At 40.1% G+C, this 17,430-nt stretch overlaps 1 protein-coding gene across 1 annotated transcript in view; it reads right to left on the bottom strand.

The window, feature by feature from the left end:
* Positions 1-17,333, bottom strand: part of tdrd12 (tudor domain containing 12) — a 29,237-nt gene extending 11,904 nt beyond the window's left edge. Inside the window, exons 1-32 of the mRNA XM_067493895.1 lie at positions 16,976-17,333; positions 16,633-16,693; positions 15,850-16,014; positions 15,569-15,705; positions 14,906-15,025; positions 14,660-14,715; positions 14,155-14,240; positions 13,781-13,958; positions 13,434-13,483; positions 13,237-13,349; positions 13,079-13,144; positions 12,916-12,972; positions 12,095-12,187; positions 11,263-11,343; positions 11,054-11,120; positions 10,451-10,558; positions 8,375-8,560; positions 8,109-8,262; positions 7,907-8,034; positions 7,313-7,504; positions 7,100-7,228; positions 5,765-5,882; positions 5,534-5,673; positions 5,176-5,390; positions 4,893-4,974; positions 4,292-4,473; positions 3,911-4,118; positions 3,103-3,195; positions 2,715-2,887; positions 2,305-2,589; positions 1,808-1,875; positions 191-272 (exon numbers count right to left, since the gene is read on the bottom strand). Coding sequence (XP_067349996.1) covers positions 191-272; positions 1,808-1,875; positions 2,305-2,589; positions 2,715-2,887; positions 3,103-3,195; positions 3,911-4,118; positions 4,292-4,473; positions 4,893-4,974; positions 5,176-5,390; positions 5,534-5,673; positions 5,765-5,882; positions 7,100-7,228; positions 7,313-7,504; positions 7,907-8,034; positions 8,109-8,262; positions 8,375-8,560; positions 10,451-10,558; positions 11,054-11,120; positions 11,263-11,343; positions 12,095-12,187; positions 12,916-12,972; positions 13,079-13,144; positions 13,237-13,349; positions 13,434-13,483; positions 13,781-13,958; positions 14,155-14,240; positions 14,660-14,715; positions 14,906-15,025; positions 15,569-15,705; positions 15,850-16,014; positions 16,633-16,656 — 3,836 coding nt within the window. The 5' untranslated portion in view covers positions 16,657-16,693; positions 16,976-17,333. The remainder of the gene's footprint in view (positions 1-190; positions 273-1,807; positions 1,876-2,304; positions 2,590-2,714; positions 2,888-3,102; positions 3,196-3,910; positions 4,119-4,291; positions 4,474-4,892; positions 4,975-5,175; positions 5,391-5,533; positions 5,674-5,764; positions 5,883-7,099; positions 7,229-7,312; positions 7,505-7,906; positions 8,035-8,108; positions 8,263-8,374; positions 8,561-10,450; positions 10,559-11,053; positions 11,121-11,262; positions 11,344-12,094; positions 12,188-12,915; positions 12,973-13,078; positions 13,145-13,236; positions 13,350-13,433; positions 13,484-13,780; positions 13,959-14,154; positions 14,241-14,659; positions 14,716-14,905; positions 15,026-15,568; positions 15,706-15,849; positions 16,015-16,632; positions 16,694-16,975) is intronic.
* Between the last annotated feature and the right edge of the window lie 97 nt (positions 17,334-17,430).

Genomic DNA, 17,430 nt, shown 5'->3' with positions numbered 1-17,430 from the left:
TCGACAGTCTGGATTCTGAACTGTGATTAATAAACATTAATAAAAGTACCTAGGTACATACTGTATATAAATACAATAGATAAAGAGGATACAGGAAACATGTATATTTGTATGTACAGAAGTTGCAGTAAAAGAGAAATTTTCAATCTTTCCTATAGCTTTTCTGTTTTCTATAATTGAGCCGTGTTACCTTGTTGCGGAGTTGTCATTTGTTCCATTGGTGCTGATGTTGATATGCTTGCTGCTGCCTTGTTGTTCATCAGCAAGTAAACCTGCTCTCACACACACACACACGCACAATGTGAATAATAAACAGATATATAAACCTCCTGCTTTATCCATATGACTGACTTTATGCTGACACTGATCGAAACTATTATCAGAAGCGTTTTTCTCAGATTCAAGACAAAATATTCTGTTATTGCAAAAAGTTCCCTAAAATAAACACAGTTACCAAGTCTCAAATCTTTCAAATAGGGATGTTGCTAATACCAGCTTTACCCAGACTGAGCTCAATTACAAGTACTTGCAAATACCAAGAACTGTATCAGGCACTAGACTGTTTTGCTGGACAGTAAAATACTTATCAATACATTGCACTTAAGCAAACTGCAAGAACAGAGATTCTTGCGTTTTATTTCTGCCAAAACAATTATGATGCCAACCGGTGTTTAATAGGCGGAGCAACTTTTACTGAAAAGAACAAAGGACAACATGGACTGTAGTCTACACAGGAATAAGAAATCACACACCGATGGGGGAGCTGCTATACAGCTGGCCAACACTCAACGGGAACAACTTAGTTGGGGTTCAGTGTCTTGCATTTCAACATGTGACCAGAGGAGCCAGGGATCGAACCAAACACTGTAGGACTGGTGGACGACCGCTCTACCTGCTGCGCCACAGTCCCAACAATAGTATAGGAATAATAGTTAGCAACAATATATCAGGTAGACTCGATTAGCGAGCCTGGTGGAAAACTTACTCACACACCAAGACATCATCAGTTTTTGAATTGAGTGCTCGTTGCATGAAATTAAAATCCCATCAACAGTTTTGCAGTAGCTGTGTGCAAGATCTCCAAAATTCACCAGCCAGGACACCTGCAAACTGAAAGCTCAGTCATCCTCACAAAAGTAAGCTGGGAGTCCTCTTTAACTAAACAAGACACCAAAGTAAAACGAATAAACCCATTATCAAAATACTTGTAGAATAGCAGCTACACATCTCTGCAAAACTTTCTCATGCTTTTAAACCTAACGTTTGTCAGCTCCAGTGCTCCCACATAAGCTATCCAAACGTTCATGTATACACAAAAACGCTGCTAGCTAGCAACTCACCTCTTTACGCTTCGACTGAATCCACTCAAAACACCGGGATTTCCCTGTTGATACTATCCCCACATACCCCTCTACAGGCCAACTCAGTTCCTTCACAGTTTGTAGCAACAACACAACCTGACACACTGCATGACACAAAGTTGTTGCTGTCCATCATCAGACAACATAAATGATCTGGACTATGTGAATATGAATATGGTTTCTTTACATAGCAACTGCATAAATTCACTAGTAATAATATCACTAAACTAATGAGGTGATGCATAATATTACAGGGCTAGTCTCTGAGTAATATGTAATGCATATTGCACTGCTTTAGTACGGTGCAGGGCTCTCATAATAGGGCCCAAACACAAAAAGATGTCAATCATCTATGGCATTATGTCAACTGCACATTCTCTATTAATAGTTAGCTTTACTCTCTGTATGACATTTATTCCAAACAAAAAACTTAACGGTATTTTTACCATTTTCAGAGGGGCTGCGCCGAGTATTCAGGCTGGTTGTGGGACAGATTTCTGCTCCATCTCCGTTCCTTTGGGTTAGAACCAGAAAGTTTGATTTAAGTATTTAATTAAGTCAAAACCAACAAACTGAAGCAAATAAACACGTATTAGTCAGAGGGACTGAAATTCTACATTCTGATATTTGGATTATTTGTTTAAATGGAAGAGTCTATGCGTAATCAGTGTTTTCTGTGACTAGACTGTGCTGATAGATGTATAGCTGTAATTTGTACTCAGAAGTCAGTGACTTTCTGGATGAATCAGACGTCACGATCTCATGTTGACATCTTCAAAACATCACATATTAAATACTGGATTTAATCAAATAGGTTTTGGTAAAGAACTGTGAGATGAGGGATAACTTCCACAATATAAAGTAATCCTAACTCAGCTAAGCCAACTAGATTGTGTAATAGGTTTAATCTACATGAGCAGAGCTCCTCAGTGAGGACACTAACCTCATTATGTGTTTTGACTTCAGATCAGGAGTGTGGGAGTTTCTCTGTTCATTCACAGCCCACATATCTGACAGGGCTTCATGGTTACCAAGTGGGACTGGGCAGAGTTCAGGTCCTGCTGGTTCTGCAGACTGGTTTGTTGAAGATTCTGGACTTAATGACTCACAGGATTCAAGTTGCGGAGGCTCTGTGAGCTTCTTGACCTCAGCTGCTCTGAAGGCTCCAGCCAGAACTACTTCCTCAGCTTTGATCCTGACCTCCAAAGACATCGAACGACCCCCCAACCTATAACCATCAATACAATCGTGCTGCTTCAGTCTTAATTCAGAGCAGATTGCTGGTACATCGTCACATCTACCTTCCACTTAAGCCATTAAAAGGGCAGTTTAGTCAGTTAAGCATTTGCTTACTCAGAATCGTGACCCGCCTCCCTACAGCTGCTGGGCTCGCCCCCCTTACACAATGCCTTCAACAGATCCAGATGCTCTGGGTTGCGGACTCCCATCCCAGTGTTCAGGATCTCAGACTGTACACTGTATTCGTTAATGACCGTTTTAATACCTGGCACCTGGGTCACCCGGATCTTGAACAAATAAACACATCAATTATTGCTCATGGCCACAGCATCCAAAGCAGACCCACATGTTCACATACAGATTCAATTTTGTCTCATTTTAGTTTTACTTTTCGAGTGTAGACATATTACAAACTGCAAACAGTGGACAGTCGTTAACTCAGATGTGTTTAACCATTACTAACTTCTTGACAAAATGAAGCAACGACTCACTGAAAACATACCATGGGATCGACAAAAACGGTGTTTCCAAGACTGAGGACCACTCTGGCTCGATGTTGCAGACCTCGGATCTTCTGGCTGATGGCTCTAGAGGTCTGCAGGAAAAAATACGTCTAATTACACGTTTACCACACAACATATTTTTCCACACAATGGCATCAAGCCTTTTTACTATTAAACCCATCAGATTTAATACTGAGTGTGAGGACAGTTTTACTGGAAAAATTAAATTACAGATATTTTGAAATTATTTGAAAAACAAAATAACTCCACCCAACCAGAATGTAATAAAGTCTGTATAAACAAATGTATTATAAGGTGCTGAATCCTTAACAGTGATCTTCTTCTCTGCTGTTTTTGTTTGGATTATAAAAACATCTCGAGCAGTTAAACACATCTCCTTTTAGTCTGAGTGGTAGATTTTACTTAAATAAGACTTTTCTACATACACTATATTGCCAAAAGTATTCGCTTACCTGCCTTTAGAACCATATGAACTTTAGTGACATCCCATTCTTAATCCATAGTGTAATATGACGTCCCTTTGCAGGCCAGTCAAGTTCTTCCACACCAAACTCACTCATCCATGTCTTTATGGACCTTGCTTTGTGCACCTGAATTCATTTATTTGGATGGGTGAGCGAATACTTTTGGAAATATACTGCATGTGTGTCAGAGTGTTGGGCAAGTGTCAGGTGGTTTCAGCTTTAACTCACCCTGACCATCAAGTAAAACATAGATGAATAAACCCGAGCAAACTAATAGAGGAAATTTAAAAGCATAAATGGTAGTGTGTAGATGGTGGGAAACCTTAGGGTGCCAGTCGGCTTCTGCATCGACTGGTTTGACCCGGCCAATGATGATCTCCACAGCTTGGCTGGGAAGAGTGTGGAACTGCTCTGGCAGCTGAAGGATTTGATGCGATTTTACCACCTCCTCCTTTCCCACATCAATAAACTGAACCAAGACGTTGAAAAACAGGCGATCACCTCGGGCTGGGACTGAAAGGACCTTCACCCTATCAGGGAGCACACAGTCACATTATAAACATTTGTCTATGAAGCTCTGATCCAGAAAAATCTCTTCTGGTAAAGCAAGTGAAATAAAATTGAGTTTAGAAATCAGTAAATTAACCACATCTAATTCAGCAAGGTAAAAAAGCAAATCTGCTAAATCGTAATTTCGTCAAACCTGTGGAAGATGTCGCCCTCCTGCACAGCGTATAAACCTCCCTCCACAAAGTCCTCGGCTCCTGGTTTCTTATCTCTATAGTAAGAAGCCATCTCAGACAACATGTTGTCAAAACCACTGTCCCCTTTCTTAGCAATGCGACCATAGAAGACTGATGCCGTTTTGATGTGGAGAGGCACAACCTGAGAGCAGCCAAGTCATTAAAAATATTATTAAAACATTTATAGCCATTTTAATCTAATTATGTGAAAATTTGCTCCATTTCTGGATCTAAAAAGATAATAGAAAAAGTAAAGCTATACATCTATCAGCACAGTCTAGTCACAGAAAACATTGATTAAGCATAGACTCTTCCATTTAAACAAATAATCCAAATATCAGAATGTAGAATTTCAGTCCCTCTGACTAATACGTGTTTATTTGCTTCAGTTTGTTGGTTTTGACTTAATTAAATACTTTGAAGTAAGTAAAAGCAATTCTTGTGTCTTCTTACAAATAAATCAATTAATTGAATAAGTTCTGTAAAGTAGTATTCTCTATTTAAGAATCGATTCAAATCAGAAGCTCACACAACAAAACGAAACGATTTGAACAGCCTCACCTCTATGACTCCGGCAGCAGGGAGCTCAGACCGATCCAGCCGAGAAATGAACCTGTGACGATCCGGACACACTCTGTTTTCTCTGCAGAACACACACATAATAAGATTATGAAAATCTGGTCACCCTGTATAATCTACATCTGATCATTCTAAACACCTTTTGCTATCGTGTTGGAGTAAAATTCTGGATGCTCTATATAAAAGTATTAATCAAAACAAGACCCTGTGGCAGTCAGTGATGCATAATGATTAATAATCGATAAGTTGAAGTTTCTAAGCTGACCTGCAAACTCCAAAGCTCTTCAGGTATCTGCACAGGGGTCTGCTGATCTTCTGGTCCTCCCGGGCCTCATGGATGCCCTGGGCAAAGGACAGCAATTCAGCAGGCAGCGCCGCGTCGGTTCTTTCCAAGTAACGCAAAAGCCCAACAACATGAGGGGAGTTCCTCTCCGAGATCAGCAGCACTGACGTCGGGAGATGAGACCTCTCGGCTTGATCCTGGGAGAGAATGGTAAGGGATTAATCACAGAGAAATTTCATCCAGGGCACCGCTGTAACTGGAGACGTAAATGCAAATATTATTGATGCAAGAAACTTTATCCACCAAATTATCCAGAGTGCAACAACTTGTTTGGTCTTACTTGTTGTGAGAGGTTTCTGAAGTTTTCAGCCATACAGAAAAGACGGCTGCCAAACAGTTTGGGAGAAGTGGGGAATTCATAGTGCACTACACAAGTTGCGTCTCGGATCCCAAGACACCTCAAACACTCATTAGTTGTCACTACAGGTAAAACCACAAAAGCAGCAGCACTGTTAATGTTCGAGGTGTGTAAATGTTGTTCTTACTGCCAACAGAAAGTTATGCAGATTACCAAGAATAACTTGAGTGCCAGGGCCGATGTCCTTCCTCCACTGCTGGATCACGAGGTCAAACTGGTCTGCTAAGCCTTCGTGGGTTTTGAGGCAGAACACTGACTTGTTGTTCACAGCCTGAAGATTAGAAAAGCACTAGTAAACCTCAAGGATGACAGTCCTTTGGATGCTTCTTCCATGATGCGTCAGATGTCATCAATGTATTAAATCTTTAGACAATGCAACGTGGAAAGATGCTTCTCCTGTCTTTTGTTGATGCATCGCATTATGGTATTATGAAAAGACAACTGGTGGTAATGTTCCACATTACAGAAAGCAAGAAGCATTTGGTTGCAGCAGGAATAATATGTTAGAGTGAGTCAACCCCCCAAGTCATACGAATTATCATCTTTCTAGAAGCACAGGCCGAGGTGAAGGAGTAGCAGCAATATTTCACTCTAGCTTATCAATAATTCCTAGACCTAAACATAGTTATAACTCATTTGAGAGTCTTACTCTTAGCCTTTCACACCCAAACTGGAAAACTCATTATTTGTTATCGTGTACCGTCCTCCAGTCCCTTATTCAGAGTTTTTGATTGAATTTTCTGATTTTCTATCTGATTTAGTGCTTAGTACAGATAAAGTCATTATAGTGGGTGACTTTAACATTCATGTAGATGCTGACAGTAACTGTCTCAACACTGCGTTTAATTAATTTCAATTGGTTTTTCCCAAAATGTTTGTTTCAGTCACACCTTAGACCTTGTCCTTACATATGGCATTGAAACTGATAATTTAACAACATTTCCTCATAATTCTCTTATGTCTGACCATTTTCTAATGACACTTGAATTTACAATAATGGACAGGAGGAAATAATTCCAATACAGCAGCTGTTTTTCTGAAAATGCTGTGAATACATTTATTGAAGTGATTTCTTCATAATTTTCACTGCCATGTGTCACAAATGTGCAGCTTAAAGCAGGTAAATCCCGTGAGTTCAGGGTCACCATAGCGGATCATTGTCCAGATGTTGATTTGGCACAGATTTTACGCTGGCTTGGACCGGCACTGCACAGCTGGGGATGGGAATGGGCTTATGGGTGTCCAGTGTCTTGCCCAGAGACACTTCGACATATAGCCGGGAAAGGGGATTGAACCACGGCGACTGCCTTACCAGATGAGCTACAGCCCCCCCCCCCCCCCCTTTTTTATTATTGTTATTGATCTTATAATTGACGTTAAACACAGTTGAGTAATTCACAGTAAGATCAGCCACACACGAGAAGGTTTGCCGATGTGTTCAGCAGAGAGTAGCCCTAAATAAAAGGCTTACAACACACATGATTTTACCTTGAACACATCTTCAACCTCCTGAGCAGAGTGGGCTATGATCAAAGTCTTTTGGCCGACATCTGGGTTAAAATCCAATGCGCCCAGTAGTACTGAGGTCTTATTGTTTTCCTCAGTCATGAGGATGATCTGTAGCAAAATAAACATTTATGATCACAGAAAATAACTGAAATCTCTGAATTTGAATTTAAAGTTCGAACAATAAAGACTGACCTGCTGAACATTGCCATAAAGAGCAGCTTCCTCAGGGGCTGTGATTACAATGCAGGGGTACGGCATGTGACTGGCTAACAAACCCTCCATGTGACTGGTCCAGTGCTTTGCAACAGCAACAATTTGCTGAGGACAGGAAGCCTTTTCTTCGCTGGAGGTCACCTTCTGGAAATGTTGCAAGATTGTCGCCATCTAGAATAAAATATTCATGATTTCTAAAAGCGTTAAACTTTCTTCCTGCGATAATGCATTGTTTGCGCTGAAAATGTCTAAGTCAATTTAAGCAGGCTTTTTATAAATTCAGAAGATGATCAGTTGTATAATGTTGTCAGCTGTGGATAAGCTTAATTCGAAGAATAATTCGAAAGCAAAGAGAAAGCTAGAAAAATCTATATCTTGGTTGTGGACTGTTAAATCCAGTCTGCAAACTGGATGCGTTTTATTTCTGCAGCGGTATTAAAATAGTCTTTTTAAAAGACATTTTCCCCTTTTTTTTATTTACATCATAAAGTATCTTGCTGTCTAGATCATATCATTTTCAGGTTGCCTACTGTCGTAGTGACTGACACCTGTAACTAATCAGTAGCTGTTTACCTGATCTGGAGCAAGAGTAAAAAGCTGGTCAGCTTCATCCAGCACCAGGTGGTACAGACGCAGCAACATGAAGCATTGAGAGGACAGCAGCCGGACTAGACTGAAGGGAGTGGTGACCAGTAGCAGGCCTAGTAAAAGTAAAAACAAACGAGTCAGTCAACAGCTGACCACTAGCACACTTAGAGGTCTGTGCATTCCTTACACTTTTGGGGGATCTTCACAGCTTTGGCCTCATCCTTGCCGACGCCTAGCAGCATCATGATGGGGTGGAGAATCTGGGCAACTTTTCTTTCCTCCAGCAGGTCATACACTGCCTGGACCTTCTCCCAGCGTGGACACAACACCACGGCTATTGGCTGAAAAGAAACAGGTTTACAACACCCTCCTCAGAAAGCTACAAGGCTGACCATAACTGAATCAGTGAAAGCATGGTCAATCAAACGGTGCTGTACAAACAAATAGACTCACCCCTGTCATGGAAGTGAAGGAGCTGAAGACTGAGTTAAGCAGGATGTGTGTGAGGAGCGGGGCGAAGTAGCTGAGTGGTTGGTCGGCACTGTGGGACACCACAACGGTGTTGCATCCTCGAGCCACAGCTGGCCAGCTGTAACGGTCAGCTGGGGACAGAGTGTTGTACTGCTTCCTCCGCAACACCTGGAATCAGAGAGGCAGCTACTTTTAAAAGTTCAGCATGTACCATGGCTTCAGCGTGAATAAACACATTTTTCTAAAACAAACTTCTTGCAACAAACAACATCTGTACTGGGCCTTCCATCCATTAGTCCTGGTTCACAATCAACTTTTTTCCCCATGCGTCCTGTATAATCAGGGTGAGAACACAGCCTGCCATCTCTGATCAAGGACATCTGGGGGCAACCTTACATACAGTATAAAGAAATGGCCTCCAGCTTTTTCCATAGTTTGAGTTACATTAACACTTGTATTTGTGAAATGTGAAGAATGCGCCCACCTCAAGGCAGTACCTGTGCACAGTGCTGCACACCTCTCACAACAGAGGATGCCTAGGGACTCACCATCTACTTTAAGTATAAAGTTTTAACTGAATCATTTGTCATTTAACAAAATGACAAATTTGACTGTGAAAATACAATATTTTATTTCCTTATAGTCATGCTCCTATAGAAGAGGGATGACAGAGCTGACATGAAGATGGAAATGTTGTATGCAATCATAGTTCACACGTTTTGATTACAGCAAGTTAGTTAAACACAAACATTAGCATGATTAATATACCAATTAAAATGTTAAGTAAACTAGAATGAATTATGTAAACTACCATTAAGCTTTCATGAAAAAAGCGATTTGACCAAATTTAGAAAACCTTATTGGCAATAAAGTTAGGCTGCCTGTGAAATATATGCATCCTCTCCTAGAACACAATGTCCTATTTTTTATAATGTACAGTTTTGTTGTTTATACCGTTTTAAACAGATATGTCCTACATACATACATGAGTTACCACAACACTCGTGTAAATTGAGAAATCGTTCAAATTCACTAGTTTGAATTAAAACCTTACCCACTCCCTTATAACTTTGGAATTATTTGAAATATGTTTTGTAACGTACACTATAAATAATATTTGCTCACTAGAAACAAACCCACTTGGTTCTGTTAAGTGTTTTCTGGTTGTGTCACTGCCGTGAACAATGAGTCCGTATTTCAATTCCAATACTGAAATGTATGTGAAGGGACCTGAAAGCATGTTCTCATTGACAGAGCGAATGAGGACATCAAAGATTTTATTTGTTTTAATGAGGGAACTAAAAAAGGTTATTTAAGAAAATTGTCAACAGCCAAACAGTTGTTTGGATTTTAATTCGCGAATGTGAAGTAAGTGACAAAGTTTAACATTTGCTACAATTTTGTTTTTGTTGATACTTGTACAATTGGAAAGATGAAAGACAAATCATTTCTGACTGTCGTACATCTGTGTCGTCTGACAGCAGAAACTTTTGAGCATTATTACCTTCTAAGCACAAATCACAAAAGACAAAAAAAGAACATTCTCAACATACTGGAACCTTTATAATCTGTCACCATTTATGGTATATTTTGAGCTTTTCCTGAATATATAATAACAATATTCAGTGTTCGTTTTTCTACAGTGTGGCGAAAGTGAACAATTATCCCAGAAGAAAAAACTACTTTATACATGTCAGGTTTGGTTTTGTTTTGGAATTTCTAACCTGTGAAAAATGCTTTACACAGTAACATGGTAATGGATTAACAGGAGTGGGCACAACCCAATTAAAATGGAAAAGACTAATCATTACACTAACATTAACAAAAAAAAAAAAAAAAAAAAAACTTTATTTGAACATTATTTTTAAAACAAATTAACATTACTGCCTGGATTTTTTTATGGGACTTAAGACAAAACCAGTGTTAAATCCCAAACCTTTCATCAATAAAACAACTTTGCTGCACATTTCTGTAGACTGCTTGAAGTCTCTTACAATCTATGTTAATCTTACTTCAGTTTCCCCCTCCTCGTTTTGAAGTCTAAACATTGTTGTTTACCCAGCGTATAGCATCAGTGATAGGGGCGTCATCCAGGCTGGTGCAGGGCTCCACTGGGAGGGCGGAGTGAACTACAATCCCACTCTCCCTGGGATCACAAGGAACAACCTAAGAAAGACAGATAAACTGTAAATATGGACACATCATCATAATGATCACTAATCACCTGCTGGGGTTTGGTTTTGTTCCAACAGCAAGCAGATCCTGCTGCACCAGAGTAGAAGAGCAGCAGGAACACTTGCTTATGAGTGTTTATGTCCTGTATGGTCAATTTCTCATCAATCCATCCACTAAAACCTGGGTCACCACCGGTTTTCAAAAATGGGTCAGCTCACCTAAAATACCACTTACTCACACACCAATAAATACCACATAAAACAAAACACATATGCCCCATCTCCTCACGTCCATATGAATAATTACTTTCAAGAATCAATCAACAAGCAGCCAACTGAACAGATAAATGTCTCATTCAGCTTGTTGGATTCCATTAATCCAGGTGTTTTTTGAGATGCCACCACAATAGGATCCAACAATGTTCATGCTACAAAGTATCAGCAAAATCTTAACACTTAATTTTGGCTAAGTTTATAGTAAACTGACCTGTATCGTGTCATCTGCAGGGTCTGGACTAGACCTGAGAGGATCTGGGTTCAACCACTCCAAAAGCCTGCGATCGAGCATAATAGTCAGCATTCAGAACCCTCGGCGGTCAATGAGAATTGGCTCTGAATTAACTCACCTGGTTAAACAAATAAATAAAACTAAACTAATAAAATGTTTGTGATTTTCCTCCCAGATCTGCAGCTCACCGTGAACAGACCGAGTTTTCTTCGTTCTTCCATGTCTTCCCCGCCTTTGCTGTTCCCAATTCCACTGATGTATCGGAGCTGCTGATAAAATAGGTTTGGACATTTATCGAAGTGCTGCGATTGTATCGGTGCATACAACAAAACTAGTGGCAGCATCTTTGTGTATGGAGAACGTATTCACAGGACACTATTCATAAGACAAATGAGTAAAAATAATGAATCGGGTAAAATAGAATAAATACGGCACAGAGGCCAAATTAATACATCTGAATAAAAACTTTTTAAAAATTCAAAAAATAAAGAATTGAGCATGGTGCAAAAATAAGAGCTTGGCAGCAGTAATCAACTAGTTCAGTGTTAGTTCAGTAAGGCAACAGCAGTAGGGGAAAAAAAAACGTGAGCCTGGTGGTATGTGGTATCCAGGATGAGTAGGGTCCTTAATGATGTTTTTAGACCTGCGGGGGTAATGTAAAATGCTTCTGGGGGAGGGGGACAGCCAACAACCTTTCCTGCTCTCCTTATTAGCCTTTGCAGTGCTTTATTATTTATTATTTTAATCCGCACCAGAGCAGCCTGTATACCATACAGTAATGCAGTATGTGAAGAAGCTCTCAATGGTCACCAGCAGCGTTTTCTCCAAGCCACTTCTGCTGTGCACTCTAAAGAAGTGGAGTTGATTTTGTGAATCCTTGACAATTGCAGTGGTGTTAGTCAAACAAAAGACGATCTCATATATGTGGATGCCAAGGAATTCAAAGGTCTGAATTTTCCACCTTTTTATCGTTAATGAAGAGAAACAAAACACCTACAGCACAGGAGCAGAACATTGTACCTTGTTTCTTCATCTGCCAGATGTTCAGCATCACTACGCTTAAGAAAACCTGCAGCTCCTCTTCTATCACTGCTGATAAGACAAATCATTTCAAGTCAATCCCAAATAAAGACAACAGTTACTACATTTGACAAGAACAATCAGCTTAATGAACATATACTGAGATATAAAGTAGGTAAACACGGATCCATCACATGCCAGCATCCTGACCTCATACTGAGTGACACGGTCTCATCTGGTGTTACAGTCTCACTGGTTAATCTGTGTTGGGAAACATGAATATTTATATAAAAAATAGTTCATAGTTGCACATATACACCAAACCATTAACTTTAAGCAGCCTAGCTCTGCAACTCAGGTGAGGTAAACAACTGATCGTGCAATTAAAGAAATAGTTCAGTAAGACATGACAATTGGTCATTCACACAGCAAATTAACAGTGTTCAATGTTAAGTTGGCAGCAAACACTTTCTGTTCTTTGCAGGTGCTGGAGGTTCCAGTCACGTCTTTAGGATGGCAGTCAGTCAGATGTTCCTGTTTACTCACCTGGAAGAATAAAAAAAAAAAGAAAAAACTGGTTTTTGATTCTCATTGACAAGACTGTAGAGTAGTTGCTTACTGCTCAGCGACAGAACTGTGAAAGTTGTTGGCACCTTAACCATTCGGCTATTAAAACAACCCTTGGTTCCTAAGTAGAAGGTGAGATAAAGCATGAAAACAGAAAAGTGGACAAGGAAATCCCAACACGATCCCTTTAAATATATAAACTCTGGTGACAAATGAGCATGAGCCACTTATCTTAAGAAACACTTGTACATGTACTCACATTGAGGGCTGCCTGCTGGTAGCTGCAGCCAGGATTCATAAACTTCAGGAACCTGCAAGGGAGGAGGGGGCTTTCCCACTATCAGATTGTCAGAAAATGTTTAAAATGTGCTGCTGGTCTCGAAACAAATAGAGGATGTGACTCAGATCAGCTCTCACCTGAAGAGACTGAGGTTTTTGGTTAGAGCTGCAGCTAGAGAGGAGTCCGTATCCTCTGATGAGTCACTAAAGCAAGATTTATTTGTTACATATACTGTAACAATTATCTTCACCTCTAATGCTGGTAAACTGCCAAACTAAAGCAAATGTGTGCTTACTTCACTGTAGCAGCATCTGAGCTGTGCTCTGACTGGCTGCCTGCAGGCAATGTTTCTTCTGGGACCTTTGGCGTGCAATCTCCATTAAAGGTTTCCACTTCATGCTGATGGCTCTAAAGCAGTAGAGAGGTCAGAGGTCAGGATGTGTGGATATATATCGCAGTACTGACATTAACACAGTGAGCAGTGCTGCTGACCTGAAGTGCAAAAGGAGCAGCTCCAGCCAGAGCCAGATCGTGTGACATCACTGAGGGTTAAATCACATTTAGGTCAATCTGAATGCCAATGGGAAAAATACTCACAAAACGACTTTACCTTTATTATTACTGAAGCTTAAACACTTGACAAAATAGCTGAAAACAAGCCTCAGTTCAGAGAGTAATACAGTCATGTGTTATAAAGGAGAGTGACACAGCTGCTGTGTTTGGAAAAGACTTATATCAAAATTTGAACTGCAACTTTTCAAATCAGTTTAAACCTGTATAAATGCAGTCTGCCCTGCTGTCCTGGTTTTATTAAAGCCCAAAAACACCTGTTTGTTTACCAGGTGGTAGTTGAGTTTGCTCTGTTTGCTTGCTCGAGGTCATGGAGACACTCTGGGTTAAGATGCTTGTGGACAGCATGAGAGAGAGTTGGTCATCTTTGTCCAGGATGCTGCCGTCAGCTGACTCTTTGCTGTAATATGCAAACTTCTTGGCCACAAGGTCATCATTCACACAGATCTAAAGAATGTATGAAAGGAAATAAAGGCTTGACGTGCATTTCTCCAAACATAAAAAAGAATTCCGACAATCGGCACAAAGAAATAAGTAAACACTGACGTGACAGAATAAGTGACAAAAATAGGCCACTGTAAACAAAATGATGTAAAAAAAAAAAGAAAAAAAAGAAAGAAAAGAAAATAGATTTAAAGCTCACCTTAATGTTTCCAATGGTGAGGTAAAGCTCAATGGAGGTGGATTCACACTCAGATTCAAGTAACACAGCCTGTGCTTGGGCGGATGCTTTAAAGAAAAAAGTCCAAAAACTCCAAAGTCACTACGAGAACATCAGTTAAGGGCTTAAACCTAATATTTGAAGACTCCACAGTACCTAAATAAGTGAAAAGACAACCCCATCATTGTTGATCCTCTAAGGTCAAGCTCAAACCTACACTTTGCTTGCTCTGGTTTCAGTCAGTGGACTAGTTTCTTTTCACACATGAACCAAAATGCAAAACTACATATAGAACATGGAACTTCACGACTGGCTTTTGCTCCTAATTGCTGTAATTATCTGGGCAACAAACAGCTCCAGAGTTTGTTTGGGTCCAGACCGAAACCAGAATGAACTAAGGGGTTTTGGTACAGTTGTTTTTTTATTTTCATTCAGACCCATTTAAACGAACCAAACTAAAAACAGTAGATTTGAAAAGTCACCTCACCTCGTAGTAGGTTGTGCAGGTAGAGTGTGGCAGAACTGTCCCACTTAGTGGATGGCCTGCAGAGAGCAACACGTGATGCTGGAAGTTAACTTATTTTAACAGTACATGTGAAACTTTACAGCACAAACATGAAGTGAGTTTAAGGAGCAACATTATGTGTGTGTGTGCCTCAGAGCTGCCACTTTTCCTTCATCATAATTCACAAATCCATCAACAGTTCGGTGTTGAGCAATGAATTAGTCTCACATGAGCTGTGCCTTATCTTCACATACAGGCACTCGTAGGGTTGTTGGTTTGACCTGGGCCAGGTGAAATCTCCTCACCCAAAAGGGCAGCTGGAGGAAGTTCTTCACAGCAACTCGAATCCTTTTCAGACAAAGACAAAACGCACAAACCACAGCACAGAGAAAAATCCTAAACACAAAGAGATACGCACAATCTCCTTGTAAAGTCTTTAACGTCACCTTGTTCTTAATTTTATTTGGTTGGTTGAATATAATGAATGAAGCATGATTTCTGGAGCATTTATGGCTATCATTATATTTGGCCCCGTTTAACTCATTTTTTGTCAATGCTTAGTTTGACTTAGTATTATTTTGGTTTTTTTAACCAAAAATTCTTCTTACAGCTAAGCTCCCCCTCTGTCTTTCAGCGGTTAGTTCTGCTGTAACGATATGGAAATGGAAAGTATGGAAAGCAAACTTTCAAAAATACTCATCCAGCTGCAACACTAACTCATTGTTGAGCCAGGAATTTTATAAATTTTAAATAACTTGAAACAACTGCAGATATAGAATTTACTAATTTTGCAACACAAGTGCTATTAAAAGTCTTAGGAATTTATGGTATATTATCTTTAAAATGGCAGTGAAGCAGTGTTAACACGGACTGATGCTGTTCTAGTCTTACTGGATTGAGGGGACGAGGAGCCGTTCTCCATGGTCTACCAGAAGGCAGCAAACCTGACAAGACACTGAGTCCTGGATGACTGACTCCACCACAGCCCGACACCATAACTTCATCCGCGACCAGTACACTACACAGACCTAATAAAAAAATAAGTAAAACAGACGTCCGATCCATGTCTGGTCCGACTGAGGTCACAGAAAGGTGTCTCCAACCCGAAGCAGGTGAAAAAAAAAAAAAAAAAAAAATAGGGAATAAATGGGAGACTGCAGGTGTTGTTTTACCTGTCCAACGTCCAACGATGTGGGTTTTAGCTTGCGCAGGTCCTGAGTGACGTCCTGGTAGAACAGATTCATCTGAGACTGCAGCTTGTTATACTGTTCGGTGGTCTCCGTGTCACCGGGCTGACCCGAAATGACTCGCCCCCAGAGGCAGGATGGGTTCTCAACCTGCATTAGCCCAGATGTAGAGACAACGACACTCACTGCTGACACAATTTCCAATTTACTTTGTAGAAACAGAAAAATTGAAGCAGATTTATGTCAATTTTTATGGACACACATTTGATTTTGGCACAGCAAAGCTTAAAGACACTGGTGCAAAATGTACAATTATGTCACTGACAAACGCAGCATTACTGCACTAATAAAGTTCAGGTTTCACTTATGTTTACAACTCGTCATAATTATAGCAACATAAAAAGTTCAGACAAGTTCTATAAGTCTGACAGCAACTGGAGGCACATTTTTGATGATTTTCCAGAAAAAAGTTCTCTCTTTGTTTTGTCTTATTGTGCAAAGTGAGGGAATCTTTGAGGAACATGCACAGAACAAACAGACCCGAGCACTACTATTTTAAAAAATGTCAATTACAGCTAAAAAATAAACTTAACAGTAAAACCTTAAACAAGTAACAGAAGAAACTACGATGCTTTGTTTATACTCTACAAAACGTCAGAAAAATCAAAAACTAAAATTGAAGGATCTCCGCTAATTTCGAGTGTTTCTAAACTGCATCGAGGCGTCAGGTTCCGTTCATCAAGGAATCCACCGTTGGTGAGAAGTTACCTTCAGAATACGTATTTTCAGCATTGTGTGCAGGTTCGTCAATCCACACCAGGAAGAGGAACTGTAAGAAAAAAATATTAGTTGCATCTCATACAATTCTTGGGTGAAAACTAAACGGTTTCAGTGTAGCCGACAGTTTAGACCTGACGCGCGGTTGTTAGCTAACGCTACCGAAGCTAGCTAGCTAACACTAGCTGATAGCTCACCCAGCGTTATGCGATTTCACTGGAAATTACTGCTAACGTTAAGATACGACCAAATTAAGATTATTTTTACAGTTAGTTTATGTGATATTTTCAATTCTTGGAGCGGACTTGCATGTATGTGAAACTGTAAAACGCACCTGTCGCCGAGCTTCTGAACGTGGAGCGGACGTCACAAAAATTCCCATTGCGATCGTTAGAGGCCGCTGTGGAGACAACAGGTAACGTTTAGGACAGATGTGAAAAGATGACGGACAAATCCTTCAAGAGCATTTTAGGACGTAATTTTTACTGCTGGGTTTGTTAGAATGAGTGGGATATACATTGTTTTTGTTAATTTTGCTAAAGTCCAAACTGTTACTTTTAGCAGTTTGATGGGATTTGGAACATGATCTTGTGGAATGGAGAGATTTTGACTTTTGGGAGTTTAGAAAATGATTCCAATCACACAGGGACGTGTGCGTGTCAATGAAAACAGCCTTAATACCCATGGATGTCGTGTTTGAAAGTGCTGGAGAAGTGATGGCACTGATAGGGTACAGCATGCCGGCGTGTAGGGGGCAGTGCGAACCAGTGTAATGTAGAAATATGTCTG

Source organism: Channa argus, chromosome 23 (assembly GCF_033026475.1).
Source record: "Channa argus isolate prfri chromosome 23, Channa argus male v1.0, whole genome shotgun sequence".
Taxonomy (NCBI): Eukaryota; Metazoa; Chordata; class Actinopteri; order Anabantiformes; family Channidae; genus Channa; species Channa argus.
The sequence above is the reverse complement of the archived record's forward strand: the minus strand, read 5'-3'. Positions and strand labels throughout refer to the sequence as shown.